Raw genomic sequence first — 19,171 nt, forward strand, 5'->3', positions numbered from 1 at the left:
CATCCACGTTGTAACCAAGCAGGCGACACACACTGTCTGCAAGACGTCTTCGTCCCTTGAGCCTCTAGTGTTCCTTCTTATAGTGCTGTTCAGTTGTTCAGATCTAACAGCTTTTAGGTGACCTGGTAAACAACACACACTATGGATCACGTCTCCTACAATCAGGCATGAAAGTTAAACATTTTAAAACACTCCATGTGAGAATAAATCTCAACCTTCAACTCCAGGTAATCTAGACAGATTAGGATGATCCGTCTGGCTGGGTAACAGACCCACACACAACTGCCCTCATGTCTCATGTCTTACTTTTGGGGGACGCGTTGGGACTACTGGAGGCGATCTGTCTCATGCGGCCTCCATGGCAACTGAGAGCCACCATTCGGGAGATGACGGCCGTCTTGCCGAAGCCCACATTGCCCACGACGATGGCCCCGCGCCCCTCACCCGTCGCGCTGCCCGACAGGACATCCTCCAGCTGCTGGAACAGCCAATCACGGCCCACGAACACTGAGTCCGTGGTGATGCTGGGAACCTCGAAGAGCAGGGGCTTCAGCATGATGTCCGCAGGCTTATACGGAGTGAAGCGTGCTGAGAGGGGAACACACACAAACGTCAGTGACGGATCAGACAGGCTGAAGATCAGACAGGCTGAAGATCAGACAGGCTGAAGGGTGTTCCTAGTCCTTCCCTAATGGACTTGCTTATTTATATACGCAAACGTGATTAGAGTACGTCGACGAGGTTCAAAGGGCGGGCACCAAGACGGAAAAGACACTTTTGACTATGTTAGCTGAGATGTTTTTGCCACGCTTGCTTGCCGAGAGTCCCTTCTGAGCTGCTGCTGGAGACGCTAAACGCTCTGGAGATAAATGGACAGCGAGGCCCGGGCTGGGAGAGTCTGGGAGAGATTTTCACTGGAGTCTATCCTTAAGATAAACGCTGGTCTCGGTGATTAGAAGAACACTATCTGCTGCTTTGATCCCATGATACACTAGCTGCCACTGTTTGCCAAATCTTACGAGCAGCTGAAAAGATAGTGTCAAACATTATGTTAAGCAGTGCCAAGGCATACAAGAAGCAAATGCTGCCAGATAAACTATGTTTCTAGAAGACAGATCAATCAAGACCTGTGCCAGGGCTGCGGTTTCAGCAGGCTGCAATCTAGATCTGAAAGCAACATCACATTCTCTACAGTCTGTGTGTGTGTGTGTGTGTGTGTGTGTGTGTGTGTGTGTGTGTGTGTGTGTGTGTGTGTGTGTGTCTTTTTTCTTTCATGCCTATAGGGGTTCACTCTGCTCTCAGCTGAAATGCTGAAACTGGGGAATGGAAATAGTCCTCTGTAGGACATCTTGGCTGCTCAAAGCCTGGGATTAGCGTGTGCGTGCACGTGTGTGTGCGCGCGCATCCGTAATACGTGTGTCAGAACCATAAACAGCCTCCACACACTCCCTTTCTTCTGTCCTATTCATGCTCTCACCTCCGTCTCTTCTTTCTTCCCTGCTATCTCCTCAAGCTGGTTTAATACATGCACTCCTCCCCCAACACACACTCCATCCCTCACTCTTTCTGTCTCTCTCTCTCTCTGAGGATGAAAGAGCAGGTTAGGTACGGTGGGCCTGGGGCAGAGCGGCTCTGAGAGGAAGAGGTTGCAGTAGAGTGTGTATTATTGCCCACTCTCAACACTGTGGCTTGGGTTCTCTTCTTCTGCAATGGGGTTACTACTGTGATACAATCATTTTATCTAAGTGCACACTTTGGCCAAAGCACAAGGCAAAATGTGTGTGTATATATATATATATATATATATATGTATATGTATATATGTATATATGTATATATATATATATATATATATATATATATATATATATATATATATATATATATATATATATATATATATATACACACAGAGTGAAATGTATGTATATGTATATACACAGTGAAACTGTCTGGCAAGGCACTGGTTAATATGGGAGTGTATGTTTCTTTCCAACTCCCTCCATTAGGACATTTACAGGACCTAGGAAGAGGCTAAAGACAAACACAGCCTGTTGCTAAACTCTTTTGCTGTTTGCTCAGTGCACATAACCTCCTCAACTGCATGGAGGAGAGGGTGAGAAAGAAAAGAAAAAAGTAAAAAAATCACACAAGCGCTCAGTGATATAGACCTGCATCCTTTATGCCATGGGCTTGCCTGAGAAAATCCCACCTCAAATCCCACAGCCTCCGCACACAGGCACAGGATTACCTGAATATACAGGCTTCACTTCGTCCCAGGCATTCCTGCAACTGTGCTAGCCGACGGCACACGATACAGGGAACAAGGGCACACTAAAATTCATCTGCGTAATGTGATGGAAAACGCTGTCTAATAAAACAGCTGAACATAAATCCTTCATGTCCTTCTGACAATACCGCCTACACAAAGCCTGAAATGGCCTTCTCCTTAGAGGACTACGGGGAAAAATGTGGCTGCCGTTTTCGTCTCGTTACAAACGTTGCCACGTGACTTCAAACATCATTTGATGGTTGCAGGAACAATTTGCCCAGAAGTTGTGAGAACTTGGGGAGATGTTGGCTTTCAGTGTTGGGGATGTGGTCTAAAGCTGACTCATCGTTTGCAAGATTCCTGCACGGTTTGGGGGTCGGTTGAGCACACTCGATTACACTCTGCAGTTAATTGTTTTAGTAGATGTGTCAAATCCAAAATTGCAGAGTTACATATTATATATTGCCACGTTTTAGAATTACTGAACCATTCGTAAGTTCACACAGCAACAATGTTATAATCTATTAAAGTATCTCATATTTCATACCAAATGTCTTCTAGAAATCTAGTGTGGTGTGAAGGACACATCACAATATTTCAGTCCCGTCATGCATACTGAGAAGCAATAAGTGGAGCATTAAGAAGTTGAAAGTTTTGTGAAGTAATCAAATCACATATTAAAATGCTATAATGTAATCTTACATTACCTACATATGGATTCATTAGATTCATTTAAAGAAGCAAGTCAGCCTAGTCTAATGGAAGTGTAGGTGTAGTTCTGATTGGACAGTGGCAGTGGCATGTACCTTTGTCGTAGGGCGGCCGTCCTCCGGTGTGGTGCCAAGGCATGCGTATTGAGGTACGCAGAGGTGCGTTACGCTGCTCATCCAGATAGCTCAGGTCTTCCAGTTTAGTGGAACTGGTAGCTTAAATATAAAGGGGGGGATGAGTTAACTTTACATTTTAGCATTATTTATTTAAACTAGACGATCCATAGAAAGTTTAAAGCAAATGAAAACCGTTCAGCGCAAGTTGACAGAAGTTAGGCAAAATAACGTAAAAATAACACGGGGACGAGAGTGCACGGCTGTTTAGCATTCTACGTCTTCATAGCAGCTGTTCAGCTGTTAGCACTGCAGATAAATACCCCAGTAGCAGGAAGCGAAGCAGAGCAGAACCAACGGAATAAAGAAAGGAAACCTCGCACAGGGTCTTCAAACCTGGAACAGGGACTTTTAAACTGGAATAAACAAAAGAACCTTCACTAAGAGATGCGGATATTTTAGAAGGAAACATTGATAAAAGACAGAAGCCAACGACTGCATTTCACCCACAGTAAAAGATCCCCTCATCTTATGAATATGAAAAGAACTGCTATAGAGTCACAGATACTGAACACTCATTATTACATACTGTTCAGCTTGATCTGCAAATTTGCTAACTTGCCGGTTAGCATGAATCTCCCATGACTGACCAGTTGGCCTGTGATGCATTTGTTACAATGTATCAAAATCATTTGCTTCTTGTCTGTAAGGTTTCTGAAGAAAGATTCTGTCTGAGGGTTTTTCACACCCTTTAGTTTAGTTTGCTTGCTGGTAGACCAAATCAACATTCACTCTCCCAAAACCTAATCAAATAACTACACCAGGATCGCCCTGGAAGTGAAAGACAAAAACATGAAGAGTCTGCAAAAGGCATGGAACATGCCCGAGGACCATGACACAGACCCAGAAAGCAGAGTTCCAACTGCCACCATCTACTAAAACAGTGGTGCACAGTAGTAAAGATACACCAGATACAGTACCAATGGCCTTTTCACAAGCTTAAAGAGACTGTCAGACTGAGTGAATGAAAATCCAGTCTGGCACCAACTCTTGAACCGCCATGAGCAGAGGAAAAAGGGTCACCTCTTAGCCACTAGGGCACTGCAGATGACAAGCTCCCAATCACCTCCCCCAAGCCTCCACACCAAAGTACCTCAGATCCAGGACCACCTCTCGCTGCTGGAAGCGGGCCCAGTACAACTGAGGGAGCATGTCCAGAGCCACATCAAAACTGGCCAGCAAAGGGTTTCTCCGGGAGCAGCTGAGGCAGATCAAGAAACATTTAAGTGTCGATACAAGAGTGGAAGAGGGACATAGACAACCTGCTCCAAGACAAGAGTGACACCGAGCAGTAAACTAGCGGACACTGGAGACACCCTGAGAAAGGTTGTGGAGCAGGAGCTGAAGACATAGCTCTGAAGCCCCAGAGAAGAGCTTCTCCAGCAAGACACCATAATAAAGAGTTTAAGTGCACAGACACAGACGCCCTCTGATCACCTGAAAGCCTGCCAGAAGGAATTCTCCCAGCATGCTCCGAGTCCATCACAGTCTGACAGCACATGAATTCTGCCTCTCACACCGCAAGGCCACCCTGAACCACTCTGAGAAACAGACTCCAGCAGAAAGCTGTAGCAGAATATAAAACAGGGATCTCTCCATACAAAATTCAGTCCCAGACATGCAGACCACGCAACAGTGCAAAAAGAGTGATCCAAGGATTCCAGATTTTTCTACTCACCACACAACTACATCATCTGCACCAGCTCCACGAGACCTACGAGCAGAGCATCAGAGGTGGAAGGCTGGTGTGTGGAGCACCAGTCTCCACAAGCACCTTCTGCTTACAAAATCCAAAGCAATTTCCTCCAGTGTCCCACATGCACCCTGAAACCATTCTGAGAGTGAACACTGACATCTGCTGCTTAACATATACGTGACTCCACCACCTGGTCAGATAATGACAAAATGGGCAGATAATTTTCCAGGATGTTAAGAGATGGCACCCTGCAGGCACTCTTACAGAACAAGGCAAAACAGAACAGTATCACTGCTGCACAACCCAAGCAATCACGAACACTTCCTGAGAACTCGATGCTTGCTCAGACTTTCAGGACAGCCTGTATAATCTAGCATACTAAGGCACACCAAACAGAACAGCTCACTGTATCAGACCAAACAAGCCTTAAGCTGACCATACAGACCAGCCCACCAGGACAGACCACAAGCTGACCAGACAGACCAGCCCACCAGGCCAGACCACAAGCTGACCAGACAGACCAGCCCACCAGGCCAGACTGCAAGCTGACCAGACAGACCAACCCACCAGGCCAGACCACAAGCTGACCAGACAGACAAGCCTACCAGGCCAGACAGACCGGCACCAACACAACAGGATACATCACAAGGTGACCAGACAGACACCTCCCGACAGCCTAGATCACTGCTAAATTCCCAATCATTCATTTTATTGTTTATTTGTTTCTCTATCTATCTATCTATCTATCTATCTATCTATCTATCTATCTATCTATATATATATATATATATATATATATATATATATATATATATATATATATATATATATACACACAGTATATGTATTGCAGACAGAAAATGTATTGCAAATATTTTACACCAACCTACTGACTGATTTAACAACAACCAACTGAAACCTTTGTGTTAGTAAAGTGAGGGATCAGCTTACAAATGAATAATTTGGCAAATAGGACAAACACCCAACTGAGGCTCTATGTGCAGGACTTTGAACACACATCTTACACGTTTACAGGAACATCACAAATTATGCATGCAGGGCCAAATGTAGTAAAGTTCCACTGGTCATAAATACACAGAAACGATCCATTAAAAACAGGAATAAAGACATTCCACTCATATCATTTTAAAGGCTGGCAAAACCACCCTCGTTCACAGCTTATCCAGAGGACTCATTCTCCAGAACCCCTCTAGAGAAATCAACACCTCAAAGATCAGGACCAGAACACAACAGCCAGCCACGTTAGAAATCAACCAAATACAACATGCCTGATAAAATGCCACCAGGAAAATTAGGAAGTCAAATTGCAAAGAAGCCTGGTTTTGAAAGACAGCCTGAAGCTGACTGACAAACTGAGATCCACCTTAATGAGGCAGAGGTTCACTAAGTGTGGTCTGGCTTTAGGGACCTGCCCACACAAGAAAACGGCCAAAGATCTAAGAACACGCAAACAATGTGAACCAAGCAGGCTCAGAACTGCACCTACCAACACAGGGGGCTCACAATACAACCATCAAAAGATGTGAACACAAAAAATTAATTAGTTTTTAGCCACATTTAGTGCCCAGTCAAATAGTGAGAAAGTTGATGTTTTAAAAGCAGAGGATGAACAGTGGGCACCGACACATTGTCACCTGAGACTGTGACAGTGGGACAGTGACCTCAACACACACACACACACACACACACACACACACACACACACACACACACACACACTCACTCACTCACTCACTCACTCACTCACTCACTCACTCACTCACTCACTCACTCACTCACTCACTCACTCACTACTAGCCATTTCACTGTCAATCTTTTTTCTTTATATATATTATTACAATATTAATTTCAAAATGAAATTAGATTCTGCAGTGTTAAATATTGTTCTTTAATATATCTAAACTTTGTAATCTAACAATAGAAAGGTACCACAATTTGTCATTTCAATAAATCAAATTGTACCAAGAAGATTAGTATGAAAATACACTCTGGCATCAGAAATCAAAGATTACTCTACAAAGAGCCCAAGAAACATGACATCAGTACGTGCTAAAAGTTTAGAATTAGTATGTAAACAAGCATGGTGTGATACTAACAAAAGAGCAGGCATACACACACACACACACATTTGAATACACTCACACTCAGTCACTATTGTACATGACAGAGCAGAGAAGAAAGCAGTTAACTAATGAAAGTAGAAAAAACAGGAGGGGCACAAATGACATCATCCAAAATGCCACTCATGGACAGAGATCATGATAAATGCAGTAACCCATTAACCATGAAAGGAGCCGTGTCAGTGGGAGCCCACAAACACACACACACACACACACACACACACACACACACACACACACACACACACACACATTCATGTGTGTGTAAGCAGCCATGCATTTCCAGGTTAAAGGAACGCTGGAGTCTAAGCAACAATGCCCTCCGCAAAGAGGTCATGCAGAAACACCTAACTAATGAGGGGTGGATGAGAGAGGCATGGAGAGAACGAGAGAGAGGGAAACATAAAAAGATAAAACAAAGTCAACAAGTGTAACTCTTCCAACACGAGAACAGTGCTTCTAGATTCCAATATCCCAGAGAGATTCGCACAAAAAACCCAGTCAATAACGCCTTCAGCGATTTGTCTCCATTGCCACTATGTGCGATCACGAGCTACATCTTTAACTGTTAGAAAGCGCTAGGTAATTCACGCTACTGCTCTCTCTCTACCGCTGTTTATTAGTCCTCAAAACCAACAACCTGTTAGCGCTACAGTAAACTCCCTTCGCTTCTCTTCACGCTAATTGTGTGTCCAAAGCCGGTGCTCACTGGTGAGCTGTACTCACGAAGTGGGGAGAGCCGGGCGGGCAGGCAGGCGTGGAGGATGGAGGCAGGTCCCCAGGCACAGGCAAGGAGGAGGTGTGGGGAGTGTCCCCCACAGAGAGCTCTCTCATCAGGGCAGAGGAGTCTGCCCTCCGCCCCGTTGCACAAAAGCCTCCATATCCACTCAGTCGCGGCAGACGCTTGCTCACCACATTCAACTGGTGACTGAGGCTGCAGCGCGAGCCGCTACCGAGGATCCGGACGGAGGGAGGGAGAGAGGGAGGGAGGGAGAGACGGAGTGACAGAGAAAGATAGAGTAGGAAGAGAGACGGGGTAGATAGAGAGAGGGAGGGAGAGAGAGAGGTAGATAGAGAGGGAGGGAGAGAGCGATAGAGGGAGGAAGAGAAGGACAGAGAGGAGGAGGAGGAGAAAGAGAGAGTATTCAACACTGAAGATCTCAGAACTAATGCTGCAGCTCACTGAGGGTGGGGAGAGCAGGGAAATGTGGAGCGAGTGATTACGCTCGGCGGAGGGAAGCAGGAGCAGAGAGAATCGATGATTCTCCCAAGAAAAAGGAGTGCAGAGAGGCAGAGAGGTAGGTGAGGGGCTGGGGGGAGAAGCACCATGGTAAATGGAAAAACTACACAAACAGGAATCAGCCCACAGACAGAGGATGAAAGGAAAGAGGGGGAAGGAAAGGACGAAAAGAATGAATGAAAATGAGAAGGGAAGAGTCAGCTAGAATGAGATAATTCTCTCTGATACGATAGGGGAGCTGTGGGGGAGGAACCAGTGAGAAAGAGTGGGGAGGGGGACAAAGGGAGAGAGAGGGAGAGAGAGAGAGAGAGAGAGAGAGAGAGAGAGAGAGAGAGAGAGAGAGAGAGAGAGAGAGAGAGAGAGGAGAGACGGAGAAAGGTAGAAAAGGGGTTAAGGGGGGGGGGGGGGGGGGGGGGACAGTCACCATGGTGAGGGGGGAGATTTCAAGCCCAGTACTGTCCCACACACACACACACACACACACACACACACACACACACACACACACAGGTGCACGCTCATGCATCTGTGTATGTACAAATAAGCTCGATCTAAAGGGCACACACGGGTCGCATGTTGGCTCACCTCTTCAAACACCCCAGTGTGATGCATGGCAAAGCTGGACCCGAGGATGACTGAACCTGGATCAAACCTGTTCCACATACACCTGGCCCACGATCACACCGCACTGCACCACATGACACCACTCCCCCTGTTATCACGCCACACACAGCCTGCCCTGAATCTTTCATTTCCGTGAGGGGAGAAACAAATGTTTGTCTTGAAGACCATTTCCTCAAAAATGATCACAAAAAACACTCCTAGTCACATCGGGGGATAGCTGGGATTTGACACCATGACAAATGACATTTCTGTCATGGAAGTTTCTTAACTTCCGTGTATGTGGGATTTAGTCATCTGTCTTGCCGTTGCTCGCTGGTTCGGTACCACAAAACAGACCTCCCACACCTCCCGTAGAGAACATAGGATGCTGCAGGTAACTGCAGCTAACAGCCTGTGGCCCTGTATCTTATGACCAGAGCCAACCACACATCTCAGTCTCACAGCTCACAGCCACGCGCGATGCGGTGTAGGAGAGAGAGAAAGAGAGAGAAGAGTTTCACCAATTGTTAGTCATCTCACAGCAGGTGGCCCCTATCGAATAGTGGCTACTAGCTTGTGTGTGTGTGTGTGTGTGTGTGTGTGTGTGTGTGTGTGTGTGTGTGTATTAGCACGAAGCCATTCTTGCCTCCGAGCTGCCGCTCACACAACTTTGCGAGCTGCCTGTTCTCCTAAAATGGAGCAGTGCTATTAACATGTGGGTTGTGGGTTGAACTCGGGTCCCTGTTACAGAGGCCGACCTTTTAATCTACTGGCGCTCCCCAAGAGCCCCATCACCCTTATTTAATCACTCCACTGTGTACAGCTTAGAGGTGGGAAGTATTGAACCTACTGGGAGGAGGATGGGGGGGGGGGGGGGGGGGGGGGGTCACTGAGAACACTCTGTCTGTTTAGATGGCTGTACAATCAGCACAATTTCCGAGCCAGAATTCTAATGTCACAGTCGAAACTTTATTGAATGCAACTTTCTGAAGAGCTACAAATGAAGACCAGAACAGTGACCTTTTCCCTGCAGGATGTGTGTGTGTGTGTGTGTGTGTGTGTGTGTGTGTGTGTGTGTGTGTGTGTGTGTGTGTGTATATAAACAGTTAAACCGTCACTCTCTGCATCCATTAGACTGAAGAGGCACTCCAAAAATAAATAAGTAAATACATCAAATCAAAACATACACACGCACAGAGCTGACAATAATCGAGGACGTAACATGTATAACTGGAAGACAGAAGATTCTTGTAAAAATAAAATTTATATGCACATTTTTGTTTATAATACCAGAGCATTGCAATGTCAACGTATGCAGTTGCATGAATAAGGAATGTCAGAGGAAGGTTTACTGCAGCCAAGCAGAGGGACAGATAGTCATATTCACAGCTCATTAACAGCATGTTCAGTGAATGTAAATGTCTGTGGTTGGTCCGGTTTAGTGTTGACCGTAAAGAGACGACATGCAGCTGTCTGAGTATGCTGCACCCGGTGTGGCTGTAATAATGGTCATGCATTCATATGCAGTTTAGCACCATTACGACCACTTTGGCTTGGACGAGGAAAGACGTGCCACTGATTAAACTGTGTGCCTGCTGCTTTTCACCTCACTGACCTAGCAAAGTCGCTACAGTCAACGGTCAGTACAGTCAACAGTCAGTACAGTCAACAGTCAGTACATTCAAGGGTCTGTACAGTCAAGTACATGACCGTGAGCAAACAGCACAGGATGTAGACAAGCTTGCAACAGCTGGCAACAGCATGCGCTTACACGTGTGCACACACACACACACACACACACACACACACACACACACACACACACACACAGGCTACAAACAAGCACAGCACCTGCCCGACGTTGACTACATTCTCATAGATCCATTTCCTCTCTGCTATTAACGCTGGGACTGTGCTGAACTTGAAGAGGAGCAGGATGCTCCTAGCAGAGGACACACACCGCACTGTACTTCACTGAGAACTGGGACACTCCTCCGGGCTCCCACCATTCTAGAGGGATCTAGAATATCTGTGTCTTTGAAACCTTTGATAAGCTGTCGGTGAAGTGCAGTCCTGCAGCGATCTCTTTGGCTTAAACTTTTTTTCTTCATCATTCCTACCTCATCCCGTTTTCCGTTCTCTGGTACCCACAGACACACACGCACACGTACGGTCCGTAAAAGGGTCAGCGTATGGGCATGTGGCAAACACACACACAAGAACCATATACACAAACACACACATATAGCCATGCTCTGAGTCTGACTGCTGAAGCTCTTCTAGTAGAGGGATGATCACTGAAGAATCTTTCATGTGTGGATCCCCATGCTACGTCTTCCATTGGTGGAGAGCTCATACTCACAACGCCTGGGCCCACCAATGGCATAACAAGCCAGACTGCATTCAAGGAGGAGAACAGAGCAACTCCAGCCAAGCCGAGCCACTCCACTCATCAGATATTGATGACATGTAGGGAGCCAAACTTCAGAGTTCTCTCTGATCGTTAATAAAATAATCCACGCAGGCCAGCTCGATACTTCCACTCCTGGTACAGGATGTTTGAATTACGCTGGAATGCGATCACACTTTCACACATTCGTACAGTTAGCTCATTTCCAAGAGAACAGTAGATGTCTAACAGCCCTGCCCAGTCTACACAGTGCTATGCCGCAACAGAGAGAATACCACATGACTAGCCGCAGCGCTCAGTACCGCATTCACATACCACCTACATGTGTCTATTACTGCAACCTTCCTCCTTAATGGCTTCTGCCTTTCTTTTTAGCAATTCCACCAAAGCAGGAACTACCACCAAATCTACTTACAATATCACAAGCTCAAATAAACTGTTACGTAAAAAAAAAGTATTAAATACCAGAGAAAATGATTTTACCTGTCAACAAAAGAGAACTTAATTAATTAAAATCTGTATTCAAATCATGTATTCAAACCAGCTGGCCCTGCCACCTTACCTCCTGCTAATGGTAGTGCGGCTTCATTTAACTGGGAAGACAACAGACACGTTTTGGAAAGCTGGTCTTCTGTCTTTCATAATCTACACCATAGCATCTTACAGTCTGAGAATGTGGCGAGTCCTCTCGTTTGGTTGGTCTTACGTTCTTGGCAGAGTAACCCAAGCACATAGTTCCAGGTGAAGGACTGAGGAGGCTAGTCATGCAGACATGTCCTTCTATGAAATGATGCACTCAGGGACCCATGTCGGCCTTTTAAACGGGAGGCTTATGGTCATGAGGACCGAGATCAAATGTAATAAATGAAGCAACAAAACAGCTGTGTGTGTGGGAGTGTGTGTGAGGGTGTGTGTGTGTGTGTGTGTGTGTGTGTGTGTGTGTGTGTGTGTGTGTGTGGAGTCTCAATCTGCATGTGTCCATGTGTGTGTAAGAGGAGTATGTAAATATGAGTGTTCTATGAGTGAATGTGATTGAATCTCAGCTCTATAGTCCGTGTCTATTCAGTCACAACACCCACGGCAGCATATAAACCACTGGTTTTGTGGCTACATTGTGTACCAAGTATTCATTACACAGCTCAGATGCCTGTCTGGTCTGATCACAATGACAAAGCTAAACCCGATCTGACTATTGTCCGTTACACACTCATGGATCCCTAAGCTTGTTAGCATGGAGCTTTTACCAGCAACAATAAGATAGCACTGCTATCCACCTGTTCTCCATGTCCCTTGGGTTTTGGTCATATCTAATTTTCAACATCAATAACTTTCCATGATAAAAAATTACCATATGCAAGAAGCCCGCCATTGCAGGGAACGGCTATAAAAAGATCTTCCTGAACGTTGTGCTTCTTCCTCTCGGTGCTCCTGTGTTTCTAGGGTTCCTGTGTCAGAAGCAGAGCACCACTGGCAGAATGGTTGACTGACAGGTGCAGGTGTCTGTAATGCAGTACAGACTTGTAGTCTTTTTTCTCATTTTGGTAAGGCCAGCTGTTAGAATTACAGCACAAACAGTACAGTTGGTTTAATTACAGTACATTTCAGTACAGTATGGTGGTGCTGTACCGATTTGAAGCCAGTAGTGTCACTCTTTAGCTTTTCGGAGTTGTCAAACTCATAAATCTCAAATTTCATCATGCGTTTTAGGTAGGAGTGGGTATCACCACTGATTTCCCAGTTCGATTCGATTTCGATTCACAAGGTCTCGATTCAATTCGATTTTCGATTCGGTTCAATCCGATTCAATATCGATTCTTGTAGGGAAATTTCAGTTACAATAAAAAGTGTAGTTTGAATGTGAAATGTTGTAATGATACAAGGAACACTCAAACTTTATTAAAATGTATTAAGATATTAGTGTTTATACTGTGAATAACAGTTACAAATATTTTTTATATCAATTAATCCACACACTTCCACATAGCTCCTTTACCAGAAAAAAGCATTGAAAGCGGTTTTGAACAGCCTTTTAAAGTGCAAATTAAGGTTTTTTTTTAACATGTAACAAAAACATTTATGAACATAGTTCTGAATATTGTAAACATTAAGGTCATGAATAAATTAAGATTTATTCATGACTGATTTCTGACATCTTGGAGATTGTCAAATTTTTCTGCAAGAAAATGAGCTGATCAACATGTTGAGGAGTGAGACAGCTCCTTTGTGCAGTAACAATATTGCCAGCTGTTGAAAAAACTTCACAGCTTTATATTTGACGCGTCGCGACCGGTGTGAGGGTCCGCGCACAGAAAACGACGTAATCGCGGTGGCTCTGCCTGTGCGCTGTCGCTTCGCGAGGTTGTGCACCTCTCGAATTTTGTAACTTCGCGGGCACCGCGCTTCAGCACAATGAACAAAGTCATGTTTGCCAGGTTCATACACCTTTACAAGGTGGAATTCAAGCATGTCACGCGAGATAAAACGCGAGACGTTAAAATGGTACGCATATGCGGGGGAAATTAGCCAATTCTAAAGATCAATCTCAGGTTTAATAAATCGATATCGAATCATTGAAATGAAGATCAATTTGAATTGAAAAATCGATTTTTTAAACACACCCCTAGTTTTAGGGTCACACATGTTTCCTGATAAATTTTGCATAATACAGCAAAATGAAATTATCATTATTTTTATCATTACATATAATGACATTTAATCAGTACGTCATTATATAGGAATATCATGAACCCTGTATGAACTGGGCCCTGTGGAAATCTAAAACATTAAGAAGAAGAAGAAGAAGAAGAAGAAGAAAGCCCCCCCCCAAAAAAAAAGAAACTGGCTGCAGCCTGGAGCAGCATGCTGGCACTGCCTTCAACCCCAGCAGAGATGAAAGGTGCGGCTGCTTTTGGAGAACAACCACTGCTGCATGTTGAAGGTCTGTTCTTCTCTGTGCTCATGGTCCAGCCATTAGAGCTGCTGGAGTTATTAAGAGCTTTCACACTCAGCAGCCTCTCGCGTCCCCCCCCAGCTCGAGGTGAACAGGAGGCCTCAGCCCGCCGTATGGGTGGTGGGAGCCCTGAGTGAGAGAGGTGGTGTGACAGGCCACCACCTCCGCCATTAATTCTGGCTTTGCGGTGGTGTATTAGCGGAAGATAAAAGCAGCTGTTTGTGCACTGTGGAGCAGAGCGCTCAGGAGACATTAATGAGGCAGCCTTTGACATCCTCCTCTTCAAGGGCACCGCGGCCCGCTGTAAAATCAGAGGTGCAACTCCACCGCCCTAACTATGACATCATCCTGTTAGGACCTGGGGCGGAGACACACGTTCACATAGGGACGCAGCGCAGAAGACTGGAGGACATGAGGCTGGTATTTAGATTCGGTGACCTTAGCACACAAGAGACGATTTGAGAGAGAGAGAGAGAGAGAGAAACAGAGAGAGAGACAGAGAGAGAGAGAGAGCGACCGAGAGGATTTATGTAGCAGTGTCTGTGTATTAATGAGGGAAATAGAAGTTTGTGTGTGTTTGTCTTGTGTGAATGTCTTGAGTGGATGTCTAGATATTGCAGTGTGTGCAGTTCTCTGCAGTGAGGTTATGAAATTCTATGAAACGCACAGTAAGAATTAAATGCTTTGTTCACTAAAGCCAAACCGGGTGTGAAGTTATTGTACACTCAAAATGAATGTGGTGGAACACACACACACACACACACACACACACACACACACACACACACACACACACACACACACACACACACACACACACACACACACACACACGCGCTAACAGGACAATCAGCAGACAGATTTAATTGCCTTCTCTTTATTGCTGAGTTTATCGTTACGGCTTCATCCTTCATTTATGAGCATCACCACCGTTTAAACACTACAGCAGACAAATGAGGCAGTACAGCAATAACAGCACAGCACTCCCCTAGTACAGGGCCGCATTAGCAGCCTAGCACAGCCTAGTACAGGGCCGCATTAGCAGCCTAGCACAGCCTAGTACAGGGCCGCATTAGCAGCCTAGTACAGGGCCGCATTAGCAGTCTAGTACAGGGATGTATTAGCAGCCTAGTACAGGGCCGCATTAGCAGCCTAGCACAGCCTAGTACAGGGCCGCATTAGCAGCCTAGTACAGGGATGTATTAGCAGCCTAGCACAGCCTAGGACAGGGGGGAGAGAGGAGGGAGTTTGTACACATACGAGGTTTCCATTGGTTTTTCTGTCATTTGACTCTGATATTAGTGAAGAAGCCATCACCGAACCACAGGGCGTCGATGTAAGCACGGACACCCCAGCCAGCGCGGCCGCTCCCCCTGCTGCACCACTCCTGACCTTTAACGGCTGAGAAGAAGCCTGAGGAGAAGGGGAGGGAACCGGAACCTGTCGGCCACTCTTACCTGCCACTGAATTGGGCCTGGGCATCACAAGGCTGGTGGAGCTCTGTGTGGGGTAATGAACCGGTCCCTCCGTGTTGGCCCCTGCCGACCCCATGGTGGCCACGGCCGCGACCCTGCCAGTGCTGGAGACCTCCGTCGGCTCCTCCTCGGCCACGGGGGAGCAGGTGTCCGTGCGGGCGGCAGACGGGGCCGGCGCGTGGGGCCCCGGGCCCCTCACGCCACCGTCCTTACTCCACTCCAGACTAGATCCGCTGCGGTCGTCATTCTCCGAGGAGCTGGTGATGGTGGCTGGGGCAGAACGAAGGAGAACACGTCAGGAACAGGTGTGAACAGGGATCGTCAGGAACAGGTGTGAACAGGGATCGTCAGGAACAGGTGTGAACAGGGATCGTCAGGAACAGGTGTGAACAGGGATCGTCAGGAACAGGTGTGAACCTCACTTTTAGTTTAGAGTGGCAGATTTAAAATAAAAAAAGTGCATTTGTCATGTTGTTATTTACATTTGCATTTGAATTTGGGTTTAGGAGAGAGAGTGAACACTTATCTTGTTCTTCTTTTTTTTGTTGGATTTGAATGCATGTGTGAAAAAGAAAATGCCAGAAAAGGGTGTTATCCACCATGGCTAATAACTGTTGACATATGATGGTGGTGAGAGTGAGGAAAGAGGGGAGATATGGACATTCGAGTCATCACTGGCATTACCAGAAGACTGGACTGATCTGAATTAATGACAGAAGGTGGCAGAGGTCTTATCCTCAAACTCATAGTGATGAAGACTTCACACAGGGGCTCAGGCAGGACAGAGAGACAGAGAGAGAGAGAGAGAGAGAGAGAGAGAGAGAGAGAGAGAGAGAGAGAGAGAGAGAGAGAGAGAGAGAGAGAGCATGCAAAAATGAGGGGAAAAATGGATGAACGGCTGTTAAAACCACCATTAATTCTATCATAACTCATCTCCTTCCTGTTGAGCAGTGAAATGAGATTACTGGCCGTACTAAAGGACTCCGAGAAGGAGTGTATTCCCACCTGACAGCTCTGACCTTATCAACAGCCTCCCCCTGCACTCATATTTACCCGCTACATTTAGCATGGAGCTAATGAGAACTAGCCTCGTTCCCATTTACTCTCAGGCCTACACTACGTGTCGATGTACAACATCCCCCAGTAAGACAGGCCGCTATAGTGTACTTGTACCTATATAACGCAGGTAAGGACGGTATGTAAATGAATCAAAGTGCCTTTGCTTAATCGTGGCATTACCACTTTTTGCATTGCACTCACTAATTGAATGACATCAGCGCAGTGTATGTAAATCTCATTGATGCCCGTGCATCTGATGCCATTAGGTTTATTGAGCACGGATGAATGGACTGAGCTATGATTTACGCATCGTAAACCACAATGGGGTGAAATTACTATGCGGCATTCGGAACGGCATGGATCTAAGAACAAGGTCGATCTAAAGCCTGGTGCAGCTGTGCATGTGACCATTTCAAATAAGCATTCTGTGAAAAGTTTATTTGTCAAAAAACAAACATTGATCAGGTGAAGAAAAGCTTGTATCCATTAATAGGTTCCAGACAGTTGATTGCTCACGTGAAAAAACAAATCCCATAATCCCCTCCTCTGCTCTCCCAGGACGCCACAGACCTGCCAAAGGACACCTACATTCATCAACTACAAGGAGAGAGAACTCACTGGCACACACACGTGGGCACACATATGGAGCACACACATGCGGGCACACGCACACGGGCACACGCACGCGGGCACACGCACCCCATCCTTCTGGTTTTTAAAGGATATTGTGGATTTCTCACTTCAAACATATGTTGCATCACTGGATACAAACGTCAAAAAAAAATCTGTCTGTGAATAAAACATTTAATGTCGAATGCATGAAAGTGGAAGGACAGAAAAGAGAAAAATGTCCTAAGCAAAATGCGACGGCTAAATATGAACGTGTAATGCATATGTTTACGAATGACCACTTCAAATGAAACCATAATATTGAATGTAAGCTTCAAATAAACATCAATATTACATATATTACAAATACAGTCTAGAGATAACACCTTACGAACCATCCTCATTACAAATATATATATTGTATCATGTAGAGGCATTTCCTGATCAAAGGGGAAAAAGGAGGTGGTGTCCATAGGTTCAGTACGAACACAGAACAGAAACACTGCACTCAAAGTGAGCATCCGACAGCACATTCATGTTGATATTTGAATGTCTTAAGATATCTGGGAAGATGAGAGACACATTAATTCATTCACTCGATGAGTTACGGATTCATTTATTCACTCAATGAGGGAGCGTTTCATTCATTCATTCGATGAGGGACAGATCAGTGTGGACACACATGCACAGACAGTCCTACATTTGTGTCTGTTAGGTGTGTCAGACATTTCACAGGTGATTCTAATATCAGTGCTGGACCCTGTGCAATTCTGTAATAGACAGTGCATGCATAGTTATGGGCCCAGCTTATTTAGGTTATATAGAGTGAGAATACGCACGTGTGACAGCCATATTAAGAGCAAAGGCAGTCAACGGCTCACTCCGCTACTGACATCTGCTGCTTTATTTGCGAACACCTTCAGCTGATAGTTACGACGGGGAGTTGTAGGGCTGGTCTTAACCCCCCCAAACCATCTGGAGCTGAAGTAAACAAAATATGACAAAGGTCCAGCCTTGTGACAAACTACGCTGGTGTTCCATCAGGGAAAGATCTAGCCTTAACAGACCTCTGCCTCAGCTGCAGTCATCCGCACAGTTGAAGGAAATCATCAAAGAAAACATACCGAACAAACCCAGCAAAAAAGTCTGGAGCAAATCTCCTTCCCTGTAATGGCCACATAAAAGGATTAGAGATACCACAGACATCTAGCAGCAGCTCAAAGCATTCAGCTGTCATGTTACACAATAATTAAGAGGGAAAGAAATGGCGAGTCGTTTTGGCGGAGAGATTTTCACTGCAGTTAGACAGTCCAACGCACACAAACATCATCTTCCTTCAACACCACCACACGCCTCCACCTGAGAGATAACGCTGCAACCACAGTGTTGCACTACAGCCAAGCCAAAGAACACTAATCCTTTCGACGTGATGTCTCACTGTGGGTGTGAGCTGACTTAAGTGCGAGTTTGCGTGCATGTCTCAACATCGTTCTTGAGGGGAGCCTGGATCTGATAATGCTATCACCAGCACTGCAGTGGATGACGGTAGAAGCACGGCTAGGTTGTCGGAGCGGGGGGGTGGGGTGTGGAGGGTCATTGGGGGTTACCTATGATCCCGCTGTCCTTGCTCTCTAAAGTGGAGCTGGGGCTGGTGATGGTTCCACAGGGGCTGCGCTGGTTGGTGGGGCCGCGACCGGTGCTGCTGTTCAGGGTGGAGCAGGGGCTGTCTGTGCACGCCGAAGCTGTGCTGCTGGTCAGAGTGGAGCATGGACTCACCCCTTGATTCACTGAGCACTGGAGACACACACACACACACACACACACACACACAC

The 19,171-nt window shown here is 45.9% G+C and overlaps 1 protein-coding gene across 6 annotated transcripts in view; it reads right to left on the reverse strand.

The window, feature by feature from the left end:
• The window catches only part of tanc1b (tetratricopeptide repeat, ankyrin repeat and coiled-coil containing 1b), a 120,478-nt gene that overhangs the window by 37,783 nt on the left and 63,524 nt on the right, over positions 1-19,171 (reverse strand). For 5 of the 6 annotated variants that reach the window (XM_077002941.1, XM_077002937.1, XM_077002939.1 and 2 more), the window contains exons 6-9: positions 18,947-19,133; positions 15,654-15,941; positions 3,079-3,198; positions 307-588 (exon numbers count right to left, since the gene is read on the reverse strand). In XM_077002941.1, the coding sequence (XP_076859056.1) occupies positions 307-588; positions 3,079-3,198; positions 15,654-15,941; positions 18,947-19,133 (877 nt within the window). Of the gene's footprint in view, positions 1-306; positions 589-3,078; positions 3,199-7,719; positions 7,997-15,653; positions 15,942-18,946; positions 19,134-19,171 lie in introns of those variants that run through there. The other variant, XM_077002943.1, reaches the window with a different exon arrangement.

Source organism: Brachyhypopomus gauderio, chromosome 4 (genome assembly GCF_052324685.1).
Source record: "Brachyhypopomus gauderio isolate BG-103 chromosome 4, BGAUD_0.2, whole genome shotgun sequence".
In the NCBI taxonomy this organism is placed as follows: Eukaryota; Metazoa; Chordata; class Actinopteri; order Gymnotiformes; family Hypopomidae; genus Brachyhypopomus; species Brachyhypopomus gauderio.